This window comes from Antechinus flavipes, chromosome 1 (genome assembly GCF_016432865.1).
Source record: "Antechinus flavipes isolate AdamAnt ecotype Samford, QLD, Australia chromosome 1, AdamAnt_v2, whole genome shotgun sequence".
In the NCBI taxonomy this organism is placed as follows: Eukaryota; Metazoa; Chordata; class Mammalia; order Dasyuromorphia; family Dasyuridae; genus Antechinus; species Antechinus flavipes.
The window spans coordinates 576,724,277-576,744,192 of NC_067398.1; the positions used below are offsets into that span (position 1 = coordinate 576,724,277).

Genomic DNA, 19,916 nt, shown 5'->3' on the forward strand with positions numbered 1-19,916 from the left:
AAGGATATCTCCAGCAGCTCATGTGAAAGGTTTTATCTTCAAGAGTGGACAGGTAAGCAAGCCTGGATTTCCCTGTTAACTCTTTCGCTCTAAGAGCCCATATTTTCATAATTTATTTCTCCTCCTTTCCTCTTTCCTTTCTCCACCCTATCCCAACTCCCAATATCTAGTTCCTGCCATATACATCCTTTCTTTAAAGTCACCCAGAGTCCTATCTGATTTCAGCCCTGTATCCACCATCCATTTCCCAGTAGTCATTGTTTGGGAGACTTTCACCTTGCCATTGCTCTCCAGTATTCTTTAAAGGAGAATTTGTTCTGGCATGTTGTAATAGCAAGAGCCCTTGTCAGAGATCCTGGGTTTGAGTTTCAGTTCTACCACTGAATGCCTTTGAGTAACTTGACCTTATCTGCTCTGATTTAATAACAGACTCTACCTTGATCCTTTGACTCCAAATCTAGTGCTTTTGCTACTATACCATTCTGAGAACAAAGATTTATCAAAAGAAAATTTCTATTATTGTTGTTGCTCAGTTGACTCAATTTGGGAATTTCTTGGCAAAACTATTAGAATGGGTTGACATTTCCTTTTCCAGCTCATTTTATAGTTGAGGAGCCTGAAGCAAACAGAATGAAGTGACTTGCTCGCAGTCATCCAGCTACTTTCTGAGGCCAGATTTGAACTCCTGAAGAGAAGTCTTCCTTGCTCTATGCCAAGAGCTCTATATCTTATACAGCCTGTTGAAAGTAAACACACATCGATATTTTTAAATCCCATTCTACCTGAGAATTGAAATCTGCTTCCCTAGCACACTTTTTTTCTGGGTGGAATATGAATTAATTTGACTTTTTTAAAGTGATGATTTCTTCTCTGCTTTATAACTCAAAGCAATGAATAATACACATTTTGGAGAAGAGAAAAAATGAACCCATTATATTAAATAAGGAATAAAATAGAGCGCATCATCTTGAAAAAAAATTAAAGAATTCCATTAAGGGTTTGGAAAAGTTAGCATGGCTTAGTGGGATAGAATACCAGGACTGAATCAGAAAGATTGAGGGTCAAACCTTGTCTTTGACACTTCTAACCCTTTAATCTTGAAGTGCCTCAAGCAGTTCTTGAGAACTGATCTGCTATGGTCATAGATCTGGAGCTAGAATCATCTAGAGCTAGGGGATATAGAATGCAATTGTCTTGCAGTATAGATGGGAAAGGAATATGTGACCCATCCAAAGTCACTCAAGTAGTATGAAATCATAGGTGGGTTTTCCACTGGTGATCCCCACTGCTAATCAAGTCACAAATCATTCACACACACATAAACATATGTATATGCATATATGTGTCTATGTATATAGAGACATAGGTGTGCTTGTACACATTTGTGTGTGTATAGCTTAGCAAACCTTGAAAGAAATATCCCATTAAGTTGTCAAAAGGGTAAATGAACAAAAATATTTCACAAGAAATCTTTGGGCTGAGAGAAACATCTAAATAATCAAGTTGGGAAACTCTTCTTTTGAAATACTATTATCCTAGGATCTTATGAAAAAGGAAGTCAAAGAGCATTCTTGAAGAATAATGTACCCATCCACAAAAGGGAAATGAGGAAAACCAAGAAAACATTGTATACAATAGCAGCAATATTGTTTTAAGAATGACTTTGAGAAAATGTCATTTTGACAATCATCAAGATTCAAATCAAATATAAAAGACCTATGAAGAAAGTCGTTGTCTGCATCCAAAGGAAGAAATGGTAAATAGAAGTATGTAGCAAATAAATGGACATAGATATGTGTAAAGGGCAGGAACTCTGGAGAAACATACTTTAGGCTCAGTGTGATTGATTTAACCCTACAACAAGGTGTTAACTCAGTGGGAGCGATGAGTTGACACGTTCTTGGTACTTAGTAGAGTTCTACGAGTTGACACCTGTTCTAAAGGATTCACACCTACAATGATGTACTTCTACTAGAGTATATAAGAGCTAAGAGATCTGGGAGGAAGCCAGAGGCAAAGCTCCAGAGTTTCGTGGTGGCTGACCTGTCTCCTTCACTCCTGCTGAGCCTAGAGAGAAAACTGAACATTACATAAACGTATATGTTTATATATGTAAATATATAGGTTTGTGTCTGATAGTAGCCATCTCTAGAGTGGAGCGGAGAAGGAAAGAGCACACTGAAATAACTGAGATATTTTTAAAAAAAAAAAAAAAGCTCGTCGTTGGGGTCCGTGCCGAGCCGCCGATTCTGCTCCCGCCATGGCCAACAAGATGGACATGTCCCTGGATAATATCATTAAACTCCACCGGAGCCAGCGTGGCGGATGCGACGGGGACCGGGACCGGGACCAGGACCGAGGTCGGGCTGGAGTCCAGGGTGACTGCGACGGCGGGGACGAGCAGGGGGCAGCCCATGTAAGCCGAGGCGGGGGCCCCATCCGGAACAGGCGGACCATGACCCGCAGAGGCGCCCGGGGCCGCGGCAGAAACCGACCCGCGCCCTACAGCCGACCCAAGAGGCTTTCAGACAAGAGGCAGCCCGATGACGTGTTCCCCAGTGACTTTGGAGGCGGACCCGCAGCTGAGACCGGGACCAAGTTGCTGATCTCCAATTTGGATTACCGGGTCTCGGATGCCGATATTCAGCAACTCTTTGCTGCATTTGGAACTTTGAAGAAGGCAGCTGTGCATTATGATCGGTGCGGCGGTAGTTTAGGAACAGCAGATGTTCACTTTGAGCGAAAAGCCGATGCTCTGAAGGCCATGAAACACTATGATGGTGTCACCATGAACGTCCAGCTTGTTCTAGCACAGACTCAGAAACAACGAAGAGCCTCACAGAGTGGAAATAGAGGTGGAATGACCCGGAGCCGTGGCTCTGGAGGCGGCACCCGGAGAGGCGGCCCTGGATGCAAGCGAGGACCCCAACCAGGGACTGCAAGAAATTCCAAACAACAGCTTTCCAGAGAAGAACTAGATGCCCAACTGGATGCTTATAATGCCATGATTGAATTCGAGTTAAATTAGCCAGCATATTCCCTGCATGGAACAGGACTCACGATTCTCCTTCTTTACCCTTTTTGCTGGAAGGCAGAATAGAGGACCGTGGCTCCGCTGGAGCTGGAGGCTCAGCAGGACTAGGAGTGGCTGTCCATTCCTACACTAGACTTTCAAACCAACTGATTGACGATGTTCAGACCCTCTCCAATGCTATCAATGATCTCCAGTGTCAGATGGATAGTTTAGTTGAAGTGGTCTTGCAAAACAGACCAGACCTGGACTTCCTCACTGCCAAGCTGGGAGGGATATGCTTAGCCCTCCAGGAACGCTGTTGCTGCTGTGCAAACAAATCTGGTATTGTAAGAGACAAAACTAGGAGACTCCAGGAAGATTGGATTAAGGGGTGCCAAGAACTGTTTGATAACCCTCTTTGCAGTGGGCTCCATGGAATCCTCTCTTCTCTTCTTCCCTTCCCTGGACCCTTAATTGGCTTTCTTTTCCTTTGGTCTTTTGGACCCTGGGCCATCCAGAAAGTTACATCCTTTGTCAAATTCCAAATAGATAGTGCACTGGCAAAACCCGTGGACATACACTCTCACCGCCTTGAGACTGGTGATGACCCCCTTGATACTCATATGAGCAACCAAAATTCCCCAAAAACATCGAGACCTGGTTAGCCAATGACGGGTAAGATTCCTCAAGGATTAGCCAACCTAAGCCAGGAAGAGCTGTTTTTGTACATCCTTCCTATGACAGGTAAGGCTTCTCCCCATAGGGACAATCTAAGCCAGGCACAGGTCGGGAAATGAAAAATTCTATACTGGATGCTCTTTATCAATACAAAAAGAGGGACCTATGGGGAGCCAACACTAATCTACGGGTGAAGGCCAATTCCTAAGACTACTTTCACCTTGGAGAGGCAGACATCTAGGCACCTTCTAATCACATCCTGGAGCTTCCTACTCACCAAAGACCCCTGATCAACCCGTCCTTTGGCAGCCAGGAAACTAACCCCTCTGTACTGAGTTTGCACGACCCCTACCTCCTTTCTTCTTGCTAGAAATACTTGTACTTTTGCCCATAATAAATGAGAATTGATCAGAAAGCCTGTCTTGTCTTCATCTTATGCGTCTCCTATCCCTTGCCCCTTCTCTTTTCTTTCAGGGTCCACACTCTGGTCCCGCGGGTCGGGACAATTTGACAAAAGATAGTATTGACTATCCTTTTATTTAGGGGATGAAAGAGGTTTCCCATCTACATTTGGAACTCTGAAAAGGATTTTGACATTTGATTGCTTTTTCTTCATGCTCTGAATCAAATCTTAGAATTGACTTTTTCAAAAATTAGCTAGTGGTAAATAGTTGAAGTTTCATGTTCAGTCATCTTTCTTATTGTACTATGTTATGGAAATGTTTCTTTCATTCCATAAATTGAAGAAAATAAAAATGAAATTAAAAAATAATGCCCACTGCTTATGGTAGTGTATGCCTATCATCCTAATTTTCTGGGAAGTGGAGACCTATCGATCTCTTTAGTTCAGCAGTTCTTCATTGTAGTGAATGATAAGCGCATTGAAATTTCCTCACTAAGGAACTTTAACATTAATGTGTTGAGCCCCCAGAAGGGGGAAAACACTATGTTGCTTAAGGGCGGGCAAATTGATCCAGGTCAGAAACAAAGTCCAGCAAAACCTTTGTTTTGCTGGTGATGAATGGTGAGATCAAGCCCATGAGTAGTACCTGTATTTTCATTCAAAGTAAGAGAAGAAGCCATGCCTTAAAAAAAAAAAAAATGCAAAATAAAATAACGTGCTTAATGAAAATGAAAATGATCCTAAGGAGGGCAGGGATAGAAAATGTCATCTGCATCCAGAGAAAGAATTATGGAGATTGAATATAAATCAACTCATACTATATTCACTCCTTTTTTTCTTTGTTTTTTTCTCTCCCATGATTTTTCCCTTTTCTGATTTTTCTCTCCCAATATGATTAATAAAGTAATGTGTATTTTTAACCTAATTTATGTTTTCCATGCTATACCAATTAGCCTCTCTAAAACTTATTTTAATGACCTAGGAAAATAACAACAAAATTCATTTGGAAGAACAAATGGTCAAGACTTTCAAGGGAACTAATTTAAAAAAAAATCAAATAAAAGTGGCTTACCTGTACCAGATCTAAACTATATTATAAAACAGCGGTTACCAAAACCATTTGGTATTGGCTAAGAAACAGACTTGTTGATCAGTGGAATAGATCAGGTTCACAGGACAATATAGTCAATAACTTTAATTCTCTAGCAGGGCTCCTTAAAGTATGGCTTGCGGGCCAGATGCGGCAGCTGAGGACGTTTATCCCCCTCACCCAGGGCTATGAAGTTTCTTTATTTAAAGGCCCACAAAACAAAGTTTTTGTTTTTCCTATAGTCCGGCCCTCCAACAGTCTGAGGGACAGTGAACTGGCTCCCTATTTAAAAAGTTTGAAGACCCCTCCTAGTGTTTGACAAACCCAAAGACCCCAGCTTTTGGGATAAGAATTCATTATTTGACAGAAACTTCTGGGAAAATTGGAATTAATATGGCAGAAACTAGGCTTTGAACCAAACTTAACACCATACACCAAGATAAGGTCAAAATGGGTTCATGATCTAGGCATAAAGAATGAGATTACAAATAAATTAGAAGAACATAGGATAGTTTGCCTCTCAGACCTATGGAGGAGGAAGGAATTTGTGATCAAAGAAGAACTAGAGATCATTATTGATCACAAAACTGAAAAGCTTTTTTACAAACAAAACTAATACAGACAAGATTAGAAGGGAAACAATAAACTGGGAAAATATTTTTACAGTCAAAGATTCTGATAAAGGCCTCATTTCCAAAATATATAGAGAATTGACTCTAATTTGTAAAAAATCAAGCCATTCTCCAATTGATAAATGGTCAAAGGATATGAACAGACAATTTTCAGACGAAGAAATTGAAACTATTTCTAGCCACGTGAAAAGATACTCCAAGTCATTATTAATCAGAGAAATGCAAATTAAGACAACTCTGAGATACCACTATACCTGTCAGATTGGCTAGGATGACAGGAAAATATAATGCTGAATTTTGGAGGGGATGTGGGAAAACTGGGACACTGATACATTGTTGGTGGAATTGTGAACACATCCAGCCATTCTGGAGAGCGATTTGGAACTATGCTCAAAAAGTTATCAAACTGTGCTTATCTTTTGATCCAGCAGTGATAATTCAAGGCTTATATCCCAAAGAGATACTAAAGATGGGAAAGGGACCTGTATGTACAGGAATGTTTGTGGCAGCCCTCTTTGTAGTGGCAAGAAACTGATAACTGAGTGGATGCCCATCAATTGGAGAATGGCTGAATAAATTGTGGTATATGAATGTTATGGAATATTATTGTTCTGTAAGAAATGACCAGCAGAATGATTTCAGAAAGACCTGGAGAGACTTACATGAACTTGTAATGGGCTGAAGCTCGAGTTATGCACTGAGGTCCCAAGCATGTGAGGTTAAATAGTAATTGGACCATACTCTATTAATATATGCTTGGAGAAAAAATGGCCGCCCACTCTTTGTGTAAGTTTTGAGGTGTTATGTGGGAAATGACGTTGGGACGATTTGGGTAGGTGGAGAGAGAGGGGCAGAGAGAGAGGCAGAGAGACTGCTGGCCAAGTTCCTGTTGTGGCTGCTCCCATTCCTATTGTCATCCCCCTTTACCTCTACAAAGAATAAAGATTGAAGATTTTCCCTTAACCTGAATTCCTGACTCCGGCTGATTTTAAAATATGTGGCCATTACAGAACTGATGCTGAGTGAAATGAGTAGGACCAGGAGATCATTATATGCTTCAACAACAATACTATATGATGATCAATTCTGATGGAAGTGGCTCTCTTCAACAATGAGATGAACCAAATCAGTTCCATTTGTTCAATAATGAATATAATAGAATTCAGCAAAGGAACTCTGGGAAATGAGTGTGAACCACGACATAGCATTTCCAATCCCTCTGTTTTTGTCCACTTTCATTTTTTATTTCTTTTACAGGTGAAATGTACATTATTTCAAAGTCTGATACAGCAAGATAACTGTATGGATATGTATACATATATTGCATTTACCATATACTTTAACATATTTAACATATATTGGTCTACCTGCCATTTGAAGGAGGGGATGGGGGGAAAGAGGGGAAATGTTGGAACAGAAGGTTTTGCAATTGTCAATGCTGAAAAATTACCGCTGCATATATGCTGTAAATAAAAAGCTATAATAAAAAAAATTAGAAAAAGAGCAAGGGAAGATGACAGGGAGGAAACCATGGGTGGGGGAGATTAAATAATAACAAGGCAAATTAAGGAGGAGAATTAAAGCAAAGAGTCAGCAGGGATAGGAAAGATAGGTGGGTGTGTAGATGTGTGTGTGTATGTGTGTGTGTGTGTGTGTGTGTGTGTGTGTGTATGTATGTATGTATATGTATATATCTACACATGTATACATAAATATATCTTTTCTTACAATAGCCTGCTTGGGGAAAGGGAGGAATGAAAAAGGGGGAAAAGAATAAAGTAAAAAAGGTATGCAGCAGAGAATAAAAAAGCAATTTATATGGAAGAAAAGATGGATACTCAGGAATATAATTCCTCAATTGGTGATTTTGCTGTTCTGCTGAGCATATGACAATATTCTCTTTTATTTTGTTTTACTTTGTGTTGTATGCCTTTTCTTTTTTTTTCTTATTCTGTTTTTTAACTGAAATATTTTTTTTTAAATTTTAATTTAACTTTAAAGTTAAAGTTTAATTTAATATAAAAATTTAAAAATGATTTATGACAGACAGAACAATCTGCAGGCTATTGAAATAGCCAAGGCATATAGCAAGTCCTATAGCAAGTAGTGACAATGTCCCAAGAGAGAAGAAGGCATATGACAGAAATGACAAGACTTGACTATTTTGGATATGAAGATTGAGAGAATAAGAAGTTAAGGATGGTACCTAGATTGGTAGTCTGGGTGACTGGGAAGTTAGTGGTACTCTCCATAATAATAAGGAAGTTAGAAAGGAAAGAGGGTTTAGGGCAAAGATAGAGTTGAGTTTTGTATGAATTCAGTTCTTAAACTATCTGTAGGATATCTACTTTGAAATATCTAATAGGCAATTGGAGATACAAGGTCAGGAAAGGTTAGGAGTAGGTGCCAAGTGAAATAGTATAAAAAGAAAAGAGATAAGGACCTAGAAAAAAGTCTTCTGAGACACCCACTTTAAGCAGACATAAAATGGATAAAGATCCAGTCAAGAAAACTAAAAAACAAAAATCAGATATTCAGGAGAATTGGGAAAAAGTGATATCATGGAAACATAATAATATTTTTAAAAATTATTTCATGGAGTCTATGACTCTACACAGGCATAGTCATTTGTATCTTAATTTAACCACACTAAAATGCATTTTTTGACTAGAATAAATAAACAAAGATACCTTCTATAGATTAAGTATTTCTCATGCATGTGTAGAGTTTTTAAAATATACATACACACACATATATGTATATATATATAGAGAGAGAGAGAGAAATGCTGTAATTAATAAAAGCATAAATTCACTTGAAAGCTTTGCTGATTTTTAAAAATTACCAAATATTTTAAATAGCAAATAATTACCAACCATTAAGAGGCTACTCTTTGCCAGAGCCTTTCCTAAATGCTTTACATATATTATTTCATTTTATCCTCATGATACACCTGGGAGGTAAGCACTATTGTGCTGAACTTGGAGTTAGAAAGACCTGAGTTCAAATGAAGCCTCAGACACTTTTTAGTTATGTGACTTTGGGGAAAACAATTAACTTCTGTTGCCTTAATTTCATCAACTAGAAGATGAGAACAATAATAGCATACATCTCCTAGGATTGTTGTGAGAATAAAATGAGATAATGTATACTAAGAATTTTGCTAATCATGGATCATTATATGATTTTATAAATGACAAACCTGAGAGATAGAAGTTAAGGGATCTACCCAAACTCACATAGCTAGAATGTGTCTGATTCCAGATTTGAATTTAAGTCATCTAGATTCCAAATTCAGGTATCTGTACCACCTAACTGCCAGAAACTGTGCTAAGCACTGTGTATAAAAAGAAAGTCAAACACAAAGTAACTGATTCCTCCAATAAAGCACTTTTAGGGGACTGGTGACCATGGTTTTGGTTTGGAAAATCATGAGGATAGGGAGTGGAGACACAAGGAACTGAATTGTCATATTTTCTCTAATAGTGAAGACAAAGCTGATTGAATTATGGTTCCAAAGCTGGAAGGTTTGTGGGGAGGGGAACAGTATACATAGTTTAAAGGGAGAAGGCTGGAAGATAGCTGGAGTATAAAGTGAAGTATGGTTAGTACTAACTATATATTTTGGGTCATATGGAGCAATGGCCAAGCAGAACAGCAAGAATCATAGGACAAGAGTAACAGAACTGAAAGAATTAAGCTTTTAAAATATCTTCTCTGTTTGGAACATCTTCTCTGTTATATTGCCATGGTGTTGTGAAGAAAGGAACAAAGGAAAGAGGAAAGAAACAGATGAAGAAAGGAAGGAAGGAAGGAAAGAAGGAAGGAAGGAAGGAAGGAAGGAAGGAAGGAAGGAAGGAAGGAAGGAAGGAAGGAAGGAAGGAAGGAAAGAGGAAAGGAAGGAAGGAAGAAAGGAAAGAGGAAAGGAAGGAAGGAGGAAAGGAAGGAAGGAAGGAGGAAAGAAAGGAAAGAAAGAAGCAAGTTCACAGAGGGAGAGAGGAAAAACATGTTTTAAAGGTTTACTGTGTGCCAAGTATGGTGCTAGCTCTTAGGATACAAGTAGAAAAGTAAAACAATTACTTCTCTCAAGGAGCTCACATTCCAATGGAATGAATATATGTGTTTCAAGTGAAAGTCAGATGGGAGTACCCGTGGTCCTTAGGGTGTAGCAGCAAACATTATGGAAATGCATAAGCTTTAATGTTATTTACACAGATAAAACCAAGTCCATTTGATACAGAAGCATTTGAAAGTTCTTTGGTAGAATGAACTTTCTTTTTCAGCTCTTTAGTAGTTGAGGATTCTAAGGAAACAGGAATTTCTGGCAGAGGTATTTGACAGGTGCTTGTTTCCTAGATTATGGCTTTTAGGGCAGGACAGATTGGATGGGGAAGGTGGGAAATTGCTGCTATTACAAAGGCTTTGGAGAGATAGTATATAGTCAATGGTTGATGGTGGTACTGATTAAGACATTTTTTCTGATTACCTAGAATATTGGATTCTTAATCCAAAATCCTTAATCTGCTCAATTCCTAATATCATTTCAAGAATTTAGTGCAGTTCAGTTAGACATTCTACTAAAATTTATGAAGTATCGACTATATATCAGATACTGTGCTAAGCTCTGGTGATACAATGCAAAGCAAAAAGAATGTCTTTCTTCCTGCTTTTAGAACTTTCTGCTATCATGACTATAATTAATAAATTTCCATTAACTAAAGGTATTGCCAATATACATTTTAAACATTCCTTATCTATATCATGACAAAGATGACGATGTGTGGTAGTAGAATCCTCTATAGAGGATTACTTACTATTAGTAGTAAGAAAACTTTCATCATTTTCATTATTGAAGTTTTTTATTTGCTTTTTGACTTTGGGAATGAATTTTACTTTTCTCAAATGTACCACAATTATAACTTCATGAATGTAGAGTAAAAAATATTCACCATATCCTCATTTCTTTAGTATAATATTCCTAAAAGCAAAACTTCACTCAGACTAAGATAGATTCAAACCATAACTGAACTGTTTATTTCTATGTGTCCTCAGGCCTCAAACTAGCCTCAATTGGCTGGAGAGAACTAGGGAATGGAGAACAGCTTTTCCCAATTCCCCGTGGAAAACAAAAAGATCTGTAAGATACTGACATGGTTTGTTAATGCAAGAGCAGACTCTCTCCCTTTTAAAAAATACCCCAAATAATTGTAAGCCATTTGTCTGAGTTGATCTAAAAAATTTCTAGAAACAAACATAAGGAATAGATAACTTCTGAAATAGTTACCCTTTTTATCATAATTTTTATACATACACATATAACATACACTCATTTTGCATATATACCCCTTTGTGGTTTATGTTTTCAAACTGATTTTTTATGAAAACATTCTATGTTTCTATCCCATTGGTATAAGACTCTTCTCTTTATTGGTGGAGATAAAGGCCTTCCCTCACATGAGAGTCGGTAAAAGGCCAGATACATCCAGATTTTGCCAGTAACTTTTGGGATTCTTTAAGCTGAAGTTCCCCTTTAGGATCCTTCAAGGATCTTAAAGTTTTTGGCTTTGAGCTTCAAGAGAGAAGTTATTCTACTTTAGGTAATTGAAGAAAAAGACTCAGGAGAAATTGACACGAAAGAAGTTGACCATCTCCATAAGTCCTCATGTCCAGCTTGCTACTCTTAAAACTTCCGGGACTTCCTATTAGGTGAGATCTAAGATATTTTTGGTTGAGCTGAATTTTCTCACTCTCAGTGATAGGGCTCCTTTACTCTCTATCACATAGTAAATATTCTCCTATGTATACCTTTTAAAATTTTTGTTTGGTTATGATATAAATAGGATTCTTTGCTAGTTGCTATGTACATTCATTGTGGAACAGGTTTTAGGTGGGAAAGAAGTCAAGCCTTGGATCTAAAGCTCAGGGTCCCTCCTCCCACAGAATGCCAAAACAATCAAAAGTTAGATGGAATGGGTAGATATATTTCTAATCCATCACCACTCCCACCGCCCACCCCCAGGAGAGCAGATGGCCTCCAGCTCCAATCTTTCTCTTCTGGCAGAAATGAAAATCTCTCCTGGAGAAGGGGAAGGAGAAGAAAGACTAGAGGTGTCTATTCTGCCTCCCTCAGAGCCATATATAGTGATAGGTTTCTCTACTAGAGGACCTTACTACATATGTGAGACACTTCCAGCTGCTATTCAAGACCTATTTTCTTTGTGATACATTCATTCTGTGATCATTCCAATAAGAATGATCTTTTCCTAATCTAAGTTTCTATACCACATAGTTTTTTACATACTACATCTCCCTGATGTTTATATACAGGCAGGCAAGCTATGAGCATTTATTAAATGCTTACTACATTCTAGGCATTTGTGCTAAGAGTCAGGGATACAAATATAAGCAAAAAGAAAAACAATTCCTGTTTTCAAGGATTATACATTTTAATGAAAAAGACAATATGCAAAAAGGGAGTGGAAAATTAGGAAGGAAGAAAGATGGAATGAAGATGGAACCCAGGAGTCAGAATCATAGCCAGAAGGGCAATGAAACATGGTCCGCTCAAATCCATCCCCAAAAATGGAGTCCCCAGGAGGAAAAGGAGACAGGAAACATAATGAGATATATCCAGTTGAGATGCCCTCTGGAACCAAGGGAAGTGAAATCGCAGCTGAAACATGATGACAAAACTTTGAAAGTCAAATGCAAGGGAGGGGAAGGATTGATTTAATTTGTTTCAGTCCATACTTGTATTGGAGAGAAAATGTTTCCTTCACTTTTATATCCACCTCCTATAATCCTTGCATCTACCATAATGCTGACTGCTTAATAAATGCTTACTAAACAACTAAATGAATCCCAAATGCAGGAATTCTTTAGAGAGAATATCTACATGTCCCCACTTTGGAGAGCACTTGATACTCATATTTTCAGCTCAAATGATGTTTTCATATCTAAAGCCAGACTGTGCTGGATTCTTTAAGGCAAAAGTAAACCTCTGTAGTCAGCTAGAAATAAAAATGTTTACTGGAACATGAGGAAGGATGAAGCTGATGAGAAAGACAAAAAGAGAGAAAACTTCTACAACCTCTCCCTTTTCTCCTTCAAGGCTTCTCTCCCAGAATACAACATTTAAAAGAGAATTTTCAAAGACAGGCAAGTTAGTCCATGCCTAATATGACCAAAACAAGATAAGGACTACACTAGAGCTGAAAAACAAGCAAGTTTGGAATAACAACATAAAAATAACTAACATTTGCATAGTGTTTTAAGGCTTGAAAAGGATCCTATATGAATAATCTCAAATGTTCCTCACAAAAAGCCTGTGATGTGGGTACTATTAGTATTCTCACTTTTTTATAGGTTATGAAACTGAGACAAGGGAGATTGTCTTACCTGTTGTCTCACAGTCTGCTTGTTAGGGTCTGTCAAGCTTTGAATTCAGTTTTTCTAGCAAGTTTAGCAATCTTATCCTTTCTCTCACTTATCTGTAATAATACAAATAAAACTTCCAAATGAAAATTACATCATTATTCAGTGCTTCCAAAGTTTATCATCTTTTTTTGGCAACACTTAGAAATTGGGGAGAGACAGATGAAAACTGACAAAAGTTTTCCTTTTACTAAAAATAAATAAATAAATAAGACAAGTGACAGCATTTCACTCTATTCCTCTGCCTAACTACATGAATGTAGTCAAATCTAGTATTCTATTCAATTCAATAAATATTTATTAACTGCTTACTATTGCCAGCCTCTGTGCTAAATGATGTGGATACAAACAGAAGGAAAAAAGAAATAGTCCTTGCCCCAGGGGAGCTTATAATCTGATCTGTAAATTGAAATATTTCTGAAGAGGCATCCTCAAGGTAAGCCCAACTCTTTAACTTCTTTTTTCATATGTCCATCTCATGCACACACAAAAGGGTGACTTTTATTAATTTTGTTGTTACTCACTCATGACTGACTCTTTGTGTCCCCATTTAGAGTTTTCTTGGCAAAGAAACTGGAATGGTTTGCTATTTCTTTCACCATATCAATCGAGAGGAAACTGAGGTAACCAAGCTTATATGACTGACTGAGGATCACATAGCTAATAAGTATCTGAGGCTACATTTGAATTCATGAAGATAAGTCTTCCTGATTTAAAGCCCAGTATTTAATCCATTATGCCAACTGACTACTCTTTATTGACTTTAAAGCAAGATAAGATTAAAGAAGATTTAATGAGTAAAAGCTAGTATTAGTGAGACTGTGGCCTCTGTCAAAATTATTTAAGAAAATGCGATTCATAGAATTTCCTCTTATAGAGGTAGGGAAGGGAAAGAACAAGCATTTATTAATTGCCTACTATCTTTACAAATATGATCTCATTTTATCCTCATAACAGCCCTGAAAGAAAAACTGCTACTATTATCCTCATTTTTCATTTAAGGAAACTGAGGCATTTTATGAAAAGGATAGAGCATAGGAATTTGAATCATTTCTTTCATAACAATTCAGATTTCAAATCACTCCTTTAGGGAAACATATTCATAATAAATGGATTAAATGTTACTAATAATAATGCTGAATTAAATGCCCTAAACTTTTTTTCCCATCTCCCAAGTCTCACTGGTATGGAGGTCAAACATTCACAAGATTCCATTTTCTTTACAATGTTATCATTTGGGAAAGAGTGGATTTTTATTTATTTATTATTATTTTGCTTTGTTTTGTTTTAGACATCTGTCATTTCAGAGAACAAAGATTTCTGTTCTGTGGTTCTTAATCAGCTTTGCAAGGTGGTTTTCCTGGCATAAGAAGAAGTCATTTGAATAATAAAAGCTCATATTTATAATTACATTGAGTTAAATAGATTTGCTTAGCTTAGGGGTTAGGGTTATTCATAAACAGATGTGAGAGTCCAGAACACCCCAGCAACTTGAAAATCCGATTGCTTTGGGGTTGTTAAAGAGCTTTGGAGCTTGCATGTATATTTTTACAAAAAAAATCAAAAGCAAAAGAAAACCCTCTGAATTCTCAAAATGGTAACAGTCTGAATCTATTTATTAAGAACCTTTCTGAATACTTTCAGTGAACTGTATAAAGTGATCATGAGTGAGTCTTCTTCTGTTCTGGGAATAATCTCATTCCCTGATCATCCAGGGAGAGCAGCTTTCTCCAAGGTCATTTGTTTAGATATGGGCCATCTTGCCAACCCAGAGAAAGGCTGCTGGTTCCACTACAGTGAGGATGAAGGAGTGGCCATATGATTCTTTATAAATCTCCACAATAAGATTGAGGACAGGACATAAATGAGTCTTCCATTTGATAGCTTGGAAAATGGAGTTCAAAGAAATGATCCTGGGTTGTAAGGAAGAATGAAAAAAACTCAACATCTGAGTCCACTGACTGGATTCCTAAGAAATTTGTTTGGCCCAGTCAGTCAGTATTTGCTAAATTCCTACTATGTGTACAACACTGTTGGACCTAATGTTCTCATACGTGAATGAAAGTTTAGACAGCCAAATTCTGGCTTGGAATGAGATCAGAATTGAACTGAGGAAGATGAGTCTTACTACATTGAAGCCCCAGCACTTCCTCACTATGTCACCTAGCTGCCATTTGTCCTATTACTAAATTAAATAATTGTATTGATGATTTAAAAGTGGGATTATTTCTATCTATGTTTTCTTCAGCACCCTTGCTACCTCTTCATGAGTCTCAGACTACAGTATTATCACTCAAATATGATTTTTTTTTTTTTGGTCACAGGTGAAGAAATGAACATATCCTTTCCTTTTTATTTTGGTCTATTATCTTCCTTCCAGCATAAACCTTAAACATTCTTAGCATGATCATCTTTAATTGAGTCTCATCATATAATGTCTACAAACACATTTTCCCTCTATTAATTATTCTTTAATGAGTAGACTCTTCATTATGGTAGTCTGTGTGGATGTGTGTTCCTTTACAAATTTACTAATTTCGAGCATTGCAATTATTAAACTGGTCAAGTTAGAAAACTTTTAATTGTACATCATATCTTATTCTTTCTTTTTTATTCTTGCCATTTGATCTTTGCATTAAAAAGTCCATGTTTCTGATTACACACATATGACTTGAAAATGATTCCCACCTTAGAATTCAATTGTTTCCCAACTAAGGCAAGGGTAAATTTTTTTTTATTTTTTTTTATGTTTGCCATGCCTTTTGATTGTCTTCTTAAATAATTTAAGAACTGATAAATAGAAGTATGTACAGAATGATTTTGTTTTATATTTTATATTATATATATACATATATACACACACATATTTTGTCTAATGATATCCACCTCTAGGGTTGAAGTGAGGAAGGAAGAAAAGAGAAGGGAAAAAAGAAATTATTTTTATATAATTATAATATATTTAAAAGGAAAAGTAAGTTGAATATAATAAAATTTCCATTTCATGTGTAATTCTTTTTATTATACCATTATTAAAATGCTTATATTATTCCCTAAATCATAAATAAAACAGATTTAAAATTTAAAAATAAATTTATAATATTCCATATAGTATATAAACCTTTGTTGTATTTCTTAATCTTTGTCATATTTTCCAACTTGTTTTTCATTTTTCTCCCCTATTCTCATCCGCATTTACAATGAAATCACTAAGTTTTAAGGTACATGTTAATTTAATCTGAAAATATTGGCAATGAACTACACTTGTGATTTCATTGACATAGGGAATTCCCAGGAATGGAAACTCCCTCAACCATTGCTAATCACTACTTTCTCAACAATTTAAGGGTTTTGAACACTTATCTACAGTACCAAGAGATTAAATGACTTGCTAGAGTCATGTAGTTAATTCATGTGAGGTAGGCATAATTTTGGTATTTCTAGCTTTCAGACTTGCTCACTATTTTTTATTATTCTATATTGCCTTTCTTTTAATCCGGAGGATCTAAGTTCTTCATAGAATTTCTCTTCCTCATATGGTAAGAGTTGTAAATGGATAGAGGGGTCATCTAATTCAACTCTCTTATTTAACAGATGATGAAACTAAGATCTAGAGAGTTTGTAATTTGCTAATGGTAAAACATCCTATAAATGTCCAATGTAGAATTCAAAACTAGGTATTTTTGATTCTCAGTTCATATGTTTTCCTCTCTTTATCCTATGTATAATTTGTTTTTATTTTATGGAATAAAATAAACATTTCCTCTTTATGGCTTGTTAACACATATAGTTCAGTTTTCTGTATTGTGGTCTTTTTGTTTATATGTATCTTAAACACTGTAAGACAAGATGATCACATGTCCCATACAATGGTGTTTTAATGACTTAGAGGAGCATGGGATCACAGATTGAACATTGGAAGGGATCACTAAGGTAATCTAGATCATCTGAGAAAAGTTAAGTAATATGTCCAGTGTTGTACAAAAAGCAAAGTTCAAAAGTAAGATTTAAACATAGGTCTTCTGACTCCATACCTGGTATGCTTTATATCATACTGTGTTAATTCCTGATTAAACTAACTTCCACCAATTCCTTTCAATGTCTCTATATAGAGGACCTATGTTCTCTTTTAGTTGACTGAAATTTCATGGGACAGTGAAAAGAGCATTGGATTTGGAGCAATAATACCTAGGCATTCAATAACTATTTCTTCAATGACTGAGACTGTCTGAATGAATCCAATTTAGCTCAATGACAAGTACTTGAAAACATTTAGCCATAGGACTTTGAGGAAAAAGAGGGTAATTCTGATAAGAGATGGAAGTGATTTTTTTTTTTTACCTCTGCACAAGACAAAATGGGCCCTGAGAGATAAAGAACCCAATACATAAGTGGTTTATGAATGAAGAATTAAACAAAGGGAAGAAGAATTCAAACCTATTATCTTTGTAGATGTGAAAAATTATGGCAGATCATATTGGTTCTTGCAGTGATATTTTATATTGAGAAAGTGCATTTTATTTTGAGTGTTTTTTGAGAATGCATATAATCAACTTGATAGATGGAGTGAGTACAATGTTTCATATGAACTTGTCGAAAAGAAAATTCAAACATATTATTTATTACATAGATTTCAAAAACCACTGTGGAGCAGGTATGGTTTTTATGTGATGTTACATAGTAATAGCCAACTCCCATTTTAATCCGTATTTCTGAAGTTTTATTGCACATGTTTTGTGGAATATATTTATTAACTCTTTTGACTTCCTCCCACTCCAACCTGCTCATGACTTTGTTCTTTTCCAAGATATTAAACTAGTATGCCTAAAGACTAAAAATTCTACTTACTTTGTCTCCCCAAAGAGTTCTCGAGATGTAATGAAGTAACTGCTTTCCCAGTAATTTATGCGTACATTTATATACTGAATGGTAGTTTAATCAAACTCCTTTGCCTTGTGTAGTATAATAGCAATATCTAATGAAAACATATGAAGTATGTGTTTCATAATTACCTCAGACAGCTCATTTCAGTTTGCTTCCTACTTAATCCCAAAATTCCTATCTTCTTGCATTGTAAACACTTTCCTTCCCATCTCATCAATCTGAGTTATGTAAATGAACCAGGGGCGGGGGCACAATTGCCTTTTTTTTCTCTGTGTTATCAAAGGCCCTATTCTCAGAGAAACAGCTGACAAGGGCACACGCTAAAAATGATTCTTTCATCTGACTGAAAAGCTGAAGCAAACCTAAATTACAGAGAACTTTGCAAACCCCACTGGAGTAACATTGCTAGGGCTAGCGAATGCCTGTGTTGGCATTCAGAAACTATGCCAGGGTTGTCACATGTGAAATATATTCAACTGCATTTCCTAAAGGGCACAAATGGAGAAAATTTGTCACAGTCAAATGCACATAATGAAAATAAAATACCTGAAAGGGTTGGGGATCATCCAGCCATTGACCTCCCATAGATTTGCTCCCCTTTGCATTGCAACAACACTCACAAGTTAGCAGAGATGGAAGTAAACTATACCTGCCTAGTTGACCCTTTAAAAAAGTCTGAATTTAAGATTAGTTATACATCTAGGGAAAAGACAAAGGGCAAATAATTCAGGGACAATGAGAGGTCGGCAAATCAACATAAATTAAGAACTTCTTGATCAATTTCTTTTTCCCTAATGCTTAGGATGGTTCCTTTTGGTCTATCTGTCCTTCAAGCTGACAAGAGAAAATATTTGGTTCAGTTCTATATATTGTCAATAAAAGAGGTAGATTAGATTGACTATAAACCAACTTATATGTTTGATCATTGACATGGAATCAGAAAGTGGAAGAGATAGATTTCCAACATCTTTCCATTCTATCCACTTACCATCCAGTAAGACATCAACACCATTCTGAGCAAATAGGTATCATTTTTTATTTCATGTCATTATTTCATTTATTTATTTCAGAAACCCCCAGGAAAGGATAGTATTAACTCTCTCTCAGAAGACTTCTAATTTTATAAAAATTAAAATACACTGGAATCTTATTATTGTATATCTATTTTTAGGAGTTGTTCCATAGAATCACATAGTTGGAGAAAAAGTAGACCAAGAAAACAATTATTTCTGCTTTCCCAAGACTTGACTTTTTGAATCAGGTCCATGGTACACTGAATTCTACATTTATTGTGTCATATTAAAACAAGTTTTCAGATGATATCTTGTACATAAAAGTATACAAAACTTTTAATTGAACCTACTTTTGGAGACTTTATTAAAATTACTATTTTATTATTTAACATTGTATGGATGGGGAAACAGTAGTTCCAATGGTAAAGTTTTCTGAGGGCATTCAACATAGAAATGAGAGAATGTGAATCTCAAATTTTTTTTTTTTTTTTTTTTTGGTTAATGACATTACTTTATCCAAATTAGCTCCATTTTGAGTATGATCTAAAAGTCCGTGGTATTTGATAACCTTCTTTTCTTGTTTTGTAATGGATCAAATGTGGGCTAAAATGGTGAACTGAAATTTTGTCAGACTAAGAATAATATATAATACCAAGCTTTCAAAGAAATAGATTCAATACAGCAGAGAGCACATATGCATACATATACACAGACAAAAAAATATATATACATTTTAGTCTAGTATTTTTGCTACCCTCTTATTTCATTATGA

General features: G+C 36.2%; 1 protein-coding gene across 1 annotated transcript; it reads left to right on the forward strand.

Moving 5' to 3' along the window:
• The first annotated feature begins 2,251 nt into the window (after positions 1–2,251).
• LOC127547436 (THO complex subunit 4-like) lies at positions 2,252–3,028 on the forward strand. The gene has a single exon (XM_051974358.1). The coding sequence runs from the start codon at positions 2,261–2,263 to the stop codon at positions 3,026–3,028; it is 768 nt and encodes a 255-aa protein (XP_051830318.1). The 5' UTR covers positions 2,252–2,260.
• Positions 3,029–19,916: the final 16,888 nt, after the last annotated feature.